At 37.2% G+C, this 10,514-nt stretch overlaps 1 protein-coding gene across 1 annotated transcript; it reads right to left on the reverse strand.

Moving 5' to 3' along the window:
- Positions 1-4,834: 4,834 nt before the first annotated feature.
- On the reverse strand, positions 4,835-5,745 carry LOC103212421 (olfactory receptor 18-like). The gene is given in 2 exon segments (XM_042783349.1): positions 4,835-5,388; positions 5,391-5,745. Coding segments are annotated over 2 exon segments (819 nt in total). The 5' UTR covers positions 5,656-5,745.
- Between the last annotated feature and the right edge of the window lie 4,769 nt (positions 5,746-10,514).

Consider the following 10,514-nt stretch of genomic DNA (forward strand, 5'->3'; position numbering starts at 1 on the left):
ATTTTTAGTAGAGTGATTCTGTGTATTCTTTTCATTTTCTTTTGATGCTTTCTGCATCGTTCAATGTTTCTTTCATAGAATCCTTCAATATTACAACTCTAGCCTTTAATTTTTTTTTCTTCAGTTCTTCCAGCCTGAGAAATTCCAAACTGTTCTTCTATATTGGTTTTCTAATTCCAGGTCTTTGCACCTTTCATTATAATACTTTACTTTTCTTCTAGAAACACTCATTTAAATATTTAAAGTTCTGAAGATCAAAGCTGTCACTTTGAAAACTAAAGTGTGCCTTATGCAAGCCATTGTGTATTCAGTAGTCTCATATGGATGTGAAAGCTGGACAATGGATAAGGAAGACTGAAGAAGAGTTGATGCTTTTCAGTTACGGAGCTGGCGAAGAATACTACAAGTATCATGGACTGCAAGAATAAACAAATCTGTCCTGGCAAAAGTGCAGGAGAGGTGCTCCTTGGAAGCAAGTATAGCCAGAATTTGTCATACCCACTTTGGTCATGTTGTCAGAAGAAACCATTCCCTGGAGAAAGACATCATGCTAGGTAAAGTGGATGGTCAGCAAAAAAGGGGAAGCCCCCCAATGAGATGGATTGATGCAGTGACTACAATGATGGGCTCAGGTATAGCAAGGATTGTGAGGCAGGTGCAGGACCCAGCAATGTTTTGTTCTGTTGTACATAGGGTCGCTATGACATGGAGCTATCTTGATGGCATCTGACAGCAACAATTCCAGGTTTTTGCACATTTCATTATAATACTTTACTTTGTCTTCTCGAGCCACCCTTTGAAATCTTCTCTTCAGCTCTCTTATTTCAGCATTTCTTCCATTGGCTTCAGATTACTCTCCATTCAAGAGCAAATTTTAGAGTCTCATGTGACATTCACTTTGGTCTCTTCTTCCTTTTTTGTCTTTTAATGACCTCTGGTTTTCTTTGTTTCTGAAATTCTTGTTGTCAAGCCACAACTTGTGTGGTCTTTGGTCATTGGAGTTCAGTGCTTCAAATCTATTCTTCAGATAGTGTCTAAATTCAGGTGAAAAATAATCAAGGTCATATTTCGGCTCTTGTAGACTTAATTTTCTTCACCGTTAACTTGGACTTTCATGTGAGAAATTGATTATCTGTTCCAAAGCCAGTTCCTGACATGATTTTGAATGAGCTTCACCATCACCTCTTTCTATAGATGTAGTTGATTTGATTCCTGTGTATTCCATCAAGCCAGGCCCAATTGTATAGTCATCATTTATGTTATTGAAAAAAGACATTTGCAATGAGTAAGCCATTGGTCTTGCAAAATTCTATCATGCATTCTTCAGCTTCATTTCAGTCAAAAAGGCCATATTTTCCAATTATGATTCTTCTTTTTTTTTTTTTTTTTCCACTTTTCCCATCCTGGTCACCAGTAATCATCATGCAACTCGATTGCATGTTTGGTCGATTTCAGACTGCATAATTAGATAAAAATCTTCAATTTCTTCAACTTAGGTGCATAAATATAAATAAAATAATGATAGCATTATTTGGTCTTCCTTGTATGTGTATGGCTATTATCCTTTCATTGACAGAATTGTCCATCAGAATAGATCTTGAAATGTTCTTTTTAATGATGATTGTGATGTCATTCCTCTTCAACTTGTCATTCTTGACATAGTGGACTGTATGAGTGTCTGATTCAATATGGCCAATACCAGTCAATTTCAGCTCTCTAATTCCTAGGATATCAAATTTTATGTTTCCTTTTATTTTTGTCAACTTCCAATTTTCCTAGATTCATACTTTGTACATTTCATTTTCTGATTATTAATGGATGTTTGCAGCTGTTTGTTCTCCTTTTGAGTCATACCACATCAGCAAATGAAAGTCCTGAAAGCTTTATACCATCTTCATCATTAAGATCAACTTTACTTTAAGGAGGCAGCATTTCCCCACCTGTATTTTGAGTGGCTTCAAATCTGAGGGGTTTATCTTCTGGCACTATATAACACATTGTTTCACTGTTATTCACAAAGTTTTCCAATAATAGACATTGTTTCACTGTTATTCATAGAAAATCAGTATTCAGCTTTTTTCAGAAGTGCATGACCCCAACCTTCATCTCAGTTGGTCTTAGAGTGGAAGCTCCACTGAGACATGTCCAACTGAGCCAACCCTGCTGGTATTTGAAGGGCTGGTGACACAGCTTTCATCCTCAGCAACACACAAGTCACCACACCACAGCACGTCAAACTGACAGGCGAGTGGTGGATACATACTATTAGATGGGGAAAATATAGATACCAATGAGTGTTCATAATAACAAAAACAAATGATACATTTCTTCTCTCAGGAGTTAATAAATATCTCTGTACAGGGTCTGGTGGTTCACTGAGGAACAGAAATATTAGATATATGGAGATCAGAATATCTTCAAGTTTTCCTGTGAGATAGTGTTTTTTTAAAAAAACCTTTTTATTGTGATTTGGGTGGGAGTTTACAAAACAAATTCATTTTCCATACAATAGTTCATACACATTTTGTTTCATGACATTGACTGCAATTCTCCTTAATGTAACAGCTCTCCTCCCACTTCCTCCCTGTAGTTAACTCTTCCTTGTGTTCTTTTTTTCTATGCATTCCTGTCCCCTGAGCTATCTCCCTGTGCAAATGCTACCCTTCTGCTCTCCCATGATTGATTGTTCTAAAGAGTATATCTACCTGATGTAAAGGTTCACCCTATATGCTTATCTATTGTCTATTGACTGGAAGACATGGGAGTGAGTTCAGTTCCAGACCTGAAGGGTAACTCGGGGCCACAGTCTCAGGGATCTCACCAAGCTCTATCAGGCTAGTAAACCTGGTCTTTTTTTTTTAATGATTTTGAGTTTTCTTCCAGATTGTTCTCTCACTCTGTCCAGGATCTCCTGCACTAGAACCTGGATATAATGGAAGATAATGAATATTTTACTCAATATTATGCAAAGTGGAGATGTATCAAATCTCTACCCAAACTGTGAAAGATTTTGAGTATAGACAACAATGATATTCAGTCCTTGCACTTAAACTATTCAAGGTCTAATTGTGCAAACATTAATTCTAAAGTATTCTGTCAGGCTGAAGGTAAAAGTACATTTTGAATATTAATGTTACTTCTAGGTGAAATTGGTGGGCATTTAGCTGAGTGGTAAAAGGCAGAGATATCAAAATAGTTATTGTACCGGATTTTAGAGAGCACAGATTGCTACTAAATATGACATCTTAAAGAAAGACGGATACTCGTGCAGTTAAAGACAAATGGAGCCTCAAGACAGATTTATCGTAAAAGAAGCAGGGAAGCATAACAGAAGAGAAATCTGAAGGAGGCTGTTACTAGTGAAAGAGCCTCCTTTGCTTATTATATTCCTTTGCTCTTCTAGAGGAATGGAATACAAATTGATTCTGGATGACTTGGGTCACTTAATGATCTCCAGGGACAATTAGAGGCACAGAGAAATTGGATATATGAACGTACCACCTTAAGTTTAAGTGCTCCCCCATGGCAAGACATATGATCTACAAACACCTTTTTACCTGAGTACATTTTGTAATCTTCCTATTACAGATATATCACAACTTACCTTTATTAACAATGCTACAATTTATAATTCAGGGTCCAGTCTGGAAAATATAAACCACAGTATTTATTTCAATTAAGATCATTTAATATAGTAAAGTGGTTAATTTTTTAAGAATTGAAAGTAATAAATATAAAATGTAGTAACACGGAGATAGGATCTGTAGAAAATACAGACCATGTGAAAGACTAAACGGGGGGGGGAGGGACAGTATCCTTAAAGGATACTCATCATGATAGCAAGAATTGGGAAAAGCACATTTTACCAAACAATCATACCTATTTTGGGTCTTTACTGACCACTATTGGAAGAATCTCACAAAAAACTGATGACAGAAAAATCAGAGCATTTATTTGGAGATCTCCCCTGCACTCCCAGCCCCCCACCTTGCAGCATCGTAAAATAAAGTTGAAAGCATGAGCTTGGAGCAGAGAGATAAGAGCTTAAAACTCAGCACATATGATCACCTGTAATGCGTAGGGAAATGACATGAAAAAATATTACCAGGATTACTGCAAAAAAGTCACACTCCTTGTTGCTAGGGTAATCTTTGTCCTTGTGAACCCCAATCACTTCAAGATCTTTATCATCTGTGTATGAGGAATAAAAAGCCCCAAGACATTCATCTTTGAAGGAAAGATCTGACAGATTTATAGCACTCAACTTTGGCTGCACTTTAGAACCCCCTGGGGTGCTTTTAACATTCTTCATGCTCATGCCATAGTCCAGCTTAAATAATCAGAATCTCTGGTGATGGGACCCAAGCCTTAGTAGCTTTAAAGCCACCAGTATGAAGCCAAGATTGAAGACCAATGACGAACATCCTCTTACATATTTGCATAAGTAAATAAATCTATGCAAGATTTTTATAGACTGTAAACATCGACTATGGAAAGGTTTAGTACTGTATATATAAAAAAGGGGAGTTCTGCATTTTTCTAAGATTATTAGGTCATAGATGTCAAATATAAAAGGTTTCACAGGTTGTATAGGATCAAATCATGAGCTGTTTATGACATACATAGGATTTCAAAATATTTCTCCAATTCTATTAAAGATCTACCAAAATAAATCATATTGAGATATGAAATATCCAAAGGAATAAAATATTATGACATCTTTAAAAAAGAGAGAGAGAGAGAGAGAGAGAAGATTTCTGGTTCCAGATATTTGATGTGTTGTCTTTTCAATCCACACAACAATAAATGAAAAAGAAAAAAGAAAGCACAGGTATTAAAAATAGACTGTTCTGCTGAAGAGCTTCTGCAGGGCTCTCTTGATGCCCTTGTTCCTCAGGCTGTAGATGAAAGGGTTCAACATGGGAGGGACCAAGGTGTACATCACTGAGGCTAGCACATTCTCCCAAGGGGAATGTGAGACAGCTGAACTGAAGTACACTCCAAGACCTGTTCCATAAAATAAGCAAACAACTGAAAGGTGAGAGGTACAGGTGAAAAAGGCTTTATATTTCCCACCTGATGATGGGACCCTCAGAATGGAGAAAACAATTCGAGTGTAAGAGAAAAGGATCCCTGAGACTGGAATACCACCAAAGATGCCACCAATTAAATACACTAATATAGTGTCTGAACAGCCAAGGTTGAGGAGTTGAGAAGGGTCACAGACGAAATGAGGGATTTTCACTTCTGTGCAGTAGGTAAGTTGTGACGCCATGAAGCAGTGCAGGTGGGAGTCCAAAAGGCTGATGAAAAATGACACCAAAACCAGCAGACCACAGAGGCGGGGCTTCATGATGACAGTGTAGCGAAGTGGGTGACAAATGGCCACCTGTCATAGGCCATTGTGATCAGAAGAATATTGTCAAAACATCCAAAAAGAATTAAAAATGACATTTGAGTCAGACATCCTGTATAGGAAACGACTCTGCTATGAGTTTGGGTGTGTATAATCATCCCTGGGACTGTTGTGGAGGTCAAACTGATGTCAGCCCAGGACAGGTTAGAGAGGAAGAAGTACATAGGGGTGTGAAGCTGGGGCTCAGAGATAATGGTCAGGGTCATGAGCAGGTTTCCAAGCACAGTGGCCAGGTACATGGATAGGAGAACTGCAAAGAAGATGGGCTGCAGTTCCAGATCCTCTGAGAAGACGAGAAGGAAGAATTCAGAGACACCTGTTAGATTTTGTGGTTCTGCCTACCAGAAACACCTTTGGAAAAGAAAAGAGGGTTAGTTAAAGATAACAAGTAAATAGGCACTGGGAACTGTGTCTGTATTTTAAAACCAAGAAGCTCATGAGTATTCATCCTTGAGGATGTAATACTTCAATATTTTTTGTAATATCTTTCAGTTGTGACAAAGCCATTCTTCTTAGAATTTCTTGCTCAGTGGTTTCTGTGACTCTCATCTGTTTCTATACACGTGTACTTTGTGGACACTGGGCCAGAGAATGTTAGAGGAGGAAGCATATTTAGACACACTAAGTCCATAAAGGTTGTTAAATATTATCTTCTTCTTGAAGGAATCACATGGAATAAGAAATATTCTTTTTTTTCTCTAAGGAAAAAAACTGTCATTTTAATTAAAGGACAAGCAACCAGAGTTATCTGGGTAAGTCAAATATTTAATATGCTCTGGTGTTAACTGAAAGGGTGAACATTTGAGTCCACACAGACATACTTCACAAGAAAGGCCCAGTGATCTGCTTCAGAAAAATCAGCCATGGAAACTTCTCTGGACCACAGTTCTACTCTGACACATGTGAGGTTTCCGTGACTTGGAACCAATTTGATGCAACTGATACTGGTGAGAAGCAGTCAAATGTACTTTATTTTATCTAAATACTATGCAAGGAATCCTTAAACAGAAATATTTAGACTTCCAGTAAGATGGTGGAATAGGCAGACAAGCTACACAGACAAAGAAAAGTGAAACCAATTTACAGAGATACAGAAGATAATCCTGGAGCCCTGAGCTTTGAAAAGAAGTATACAGAAGTGGATTAAGCACCAACTAGTAGAAAAATCTGAATGAAAATGTGAGTATGGAGATGGACGGAGCTGAGGACTGTCAGTTACTCTGATGGCACCAACAGCCTGAATATTTCCAAGTGGTTCTGGGATCTGAGAATTGATCTAAAGATCAACCCTGGTCACCAACGGCTGCAGGGATGACTGTGCTTGTGGCCTATGACTAGAAAGGGAAACAGCAAATAGGGAGACAACCTGAGCTGTGAACTTTTGGCTGTCTGGAGGACACAGCCATTGTGCTTGTTTACAAGCAGTGGTCATATTGGGTTTTAAGGTAACAGCATTCTCATTCAGATTCCAGGGACCTAAGAACAGGTTCCATTTGCCAAGGATGCCAGGGACATATAGGAAGCTGACAATGGGAAAGGAGACAGGTGGGGAGTGTATAAGTGCTGCCAACTAGTGAACAGAGGCACACAAAACCAAAAATCAAACTTGCTGCCATCAAGTCAATTTTGACTTATAGCACCCCTCCTTGGGTTTCCAAGGCAGTATCACTACAGAAGTAGATTGCCCTACCTTCCTTCCAAGAAGTGGCCAGTGGATTTGAAACACCAGCCTTCTGGTTAACAGTCAAATGCCTTAGGCACTACGCCACCAAAGCTCCTGATCGCTTAGATAACATCCAAATCAAAAACAACAAACAACAAAAACAATTAAAATCATGGTAAAGTCACTCCATCATAAAATCACCAATTAAATATAAACACAAAAATGTCACAATGTCTTGGAGAAATCAGAGCATCACAGTCCACATGAAGAAGCAAGATAAAGCAGGAGAAACAAGGGACCAAGATCCCTGAGGAAGAAGCAGCATTGGAACCCCCTGAAAAGGAATTAAAAAAAAAAATTATACTTAGGTATCTTGAAAGATTAAGAGACAGATCAAGGAAAACACTAACAGAGCTGAGGAAAACACAGAGAAAACCCTAGAACAATTTTGAAAGACAGTGCAAGAACAAAATGACAAAATAAATGAAAAATTAGAAATGACACAACATCTAGACAGACAGAAATCCAGAGTAATACTTAATTTTCAGAAGTAGATAACATTGATTGGGCAAAGGAGTAGAAATAAATCAATGGAACACAGAATTAGTGAGATTGAAGGCAAATACCTCAATACTTCTTTGGAAGGTATCAATCAGAAAAAAAGATCAAAACAAAATGAAGAAAGCCTAGGTTCATGTGGGATACCATCAAAAAGAATAACCTATATGTAAGTGGAATTCCATGACAGGAAGAGACAAATGAAACCACAGAGAAAATTGTCAAAGATTTGTTGGAAGAGAATGTCCCTTGTATGATGAAAGTGAGAATATATCCATTCAGGAAGTCCAACGAACTCCAAATAGGATAGACCCTTAAAAATTCACCTAGCCATATCATCACCAAACTCACCAAAACCAAAGACAAAGAACCCTGAAAGCAATATGGGAAAAACAAAAAGTCACCCACAAGGGGCAACCAATAAGACTACGCTCAGATTTCTCAGCAGAAACCATGCAGGCGAGATAGATATAAAACCCTGAAAGAGAAAAATTTCCAACCAATAAATAAATTCCCAGCAAAATTGTCCCTCATATATGATGGTGAAATTAGTACATTTTCAGATAAGCAAAAATTAAGGGAATGTGTTTAAACCTGACCAATCTTACAAGAGATGCTAAAGGGAGTACTTTGGACAGAGAACCAATAACAGCAAACAACAACTGACCATTAACATACGTGATGACCTAACCCAGAAACCAATCCAGTTATGGAAGTATCCAAAGTAAAGAAGCCTACAAGATTGTAAACAGGGAACCAAAGTTGGCAATTGGGGACAATTACAAACCAAAACAGGGAAAAAAATGTGTAATTGCAGAACTTCTAAATGGTAGAGAAGTCAAGCAAATGGAGAGAATAGACTGTTCTAAACTCGGGAAGAAAATTACAAATCACAGGGTAACTGCAAAGAAAAATGACAAACCTTCACATCAAAATAAAAAAGAGGACCCAGAACAAATATTTAGCAAATACTAAAACAATAACAACGAAGGAAATGCTAACAAGTTTCATATACAAAATGAGTTCAGCACAGAAAATTATATGGAACTATGGAACAAAGAAGTCAGAAACACCATGAAAAAGCACATAACAAAATGACACCAACAAATTCATACTTGTCAATAATTACATATCTGACAAGGGTCTTATCTCTAAAATTTATAGAAAACTTCAATACCACAACAACAAAAAGATTAACAATCCAATTAAAAAATGGGCAGAAGACATGAATAGACACTTTACCAAAGAGGATATTCAGGAGGCCAACAAACACATGAAGAAATGCTCAGGATCATTAGCCATCAGGAAGATGCAAATCACAACAAAAATGAGATAATATCTCACCCCAGCACTAGTGGCAAAGTTCAACAAGATAGAAAATAACAAATGCTGGCAAGGATGTGGAGAGATTGGGACTTTCATACGCTGCTGGTGGGACTGTAATATGATACAACCACCATGGAAATAAATATGTGATTCCTTAAACATCTGGAACTAGAAATACCATTTGACCGAGCAATCCCATTACTAGGTCTATATCCTAAGGGAGTGAGAGCCAGGACAAGATCAGACATATACACACCCATTTTCATCACAGCACTATTTACAATAGCAAAAATATGGAAACAACCTATGTGTCCATCAACAGAAGAATGGATAACCAAACTCTGGTACATACACACAATGAAATACTATGCAACTCTAAAGAATAATGTTGAGTATGAAAAACACTGCATAACATGGATGAACTTGGAGGACATTATGCTGAGTGAAATAAGGCAATGACAGAAGTACAAATACAGTGTTAGTTCATTATTGTAAAAAGCCAAGGAAAGGTTTATACATGGATGGAAAAAATTTCTTGGTTGGTTACCAGGAGTGAGAGGTGAGGGGAGGGAACACTGAAAAAAAAAATGCATTGATCCATGTCACTTTAGTTTTGTGTATTTCACTGAACATAAATTACATTTCAATAAAATGTATGAAAAAATATATTTATAAAAACCCTATAATATTGGCATGTATTTAGTGAATGATTCATTATCTATCATTAACACTTGCTCCTCTTATTAAAATATCAGCATTTTATGGCATTTGCCTCAGAACTTATGTTTTGTACAGCTTTACAATCTTACTGATAAAATTGGTATTCTTTTTTTTTTTTTTTTGCTATCTTTGCATGATACCATTCCCTTGCAGACATTCTTCCTACAGACAATCAATGTAAGAAATTTGCTAAGTGTATTTTTCTGTCAATGTGCCCATAATGTTAGTACTGATTTATGTATCTGTAAAGAGTTTTCTTGAAAACATGCATACCTAAATAGGCTCATTCTACAAATAATGTCTCTGAAATGTTCTATTTGACCACATTATGTTCTAAGTCTCTCTTTTCGTGTTCAATAGTATTGCCTATCTTTGTTTTCCCAATAAAAAGCAGCCATTATCAACTACATTATCTTTTTGTTAATGTGTAGATGCAAAAAGTACTCTTGAATTCTTCCAAGTGACAGTTCTTTCATGATAGCTCCACATGATATATCCAACATAAATAAAGAATAATATTCCCATATCTTTGATTTCCGACGTGGGCTGTAAAATGCTCCAGTATTCATAGAAACCTCTATGAACCACAACATTTGTGCCATAAAGATTCTTGTAAATCTCTTGGCCCATTCCTCTAACTCGCAGATCTCGCTAAGTTCCACAAGGAATTGATGGCTCTTCCACCATTTGCTCTTCTGGGACTCATTCAACCCTGGCTGAGGATACAAAGCTGTGAACAGAAGGCATGAGACCAAGTTCTAAATCTCACATGGTACACACATTTACGTGTAGATTTGTAGTGTCTGCAAATATCTTAACCTCTCTGTTTCA

Source organism: Orycteropus afer, unplaced genomic scaffold (assembly GCF_000298275.1).
Source record: "Orycteropus afer afer isolate SDZICR_OR568_19922 unplaced genomic scaffold, OryAfe1.0 scaffold00960, whole genome shotgun sequence".
NCBI classification, from domain to species: Eukaryota; Metazoa; Chordata; class Mammalia; order Tubulidentata; family Orycteropodidae; genus Orycteropus; species Orycteropus afer.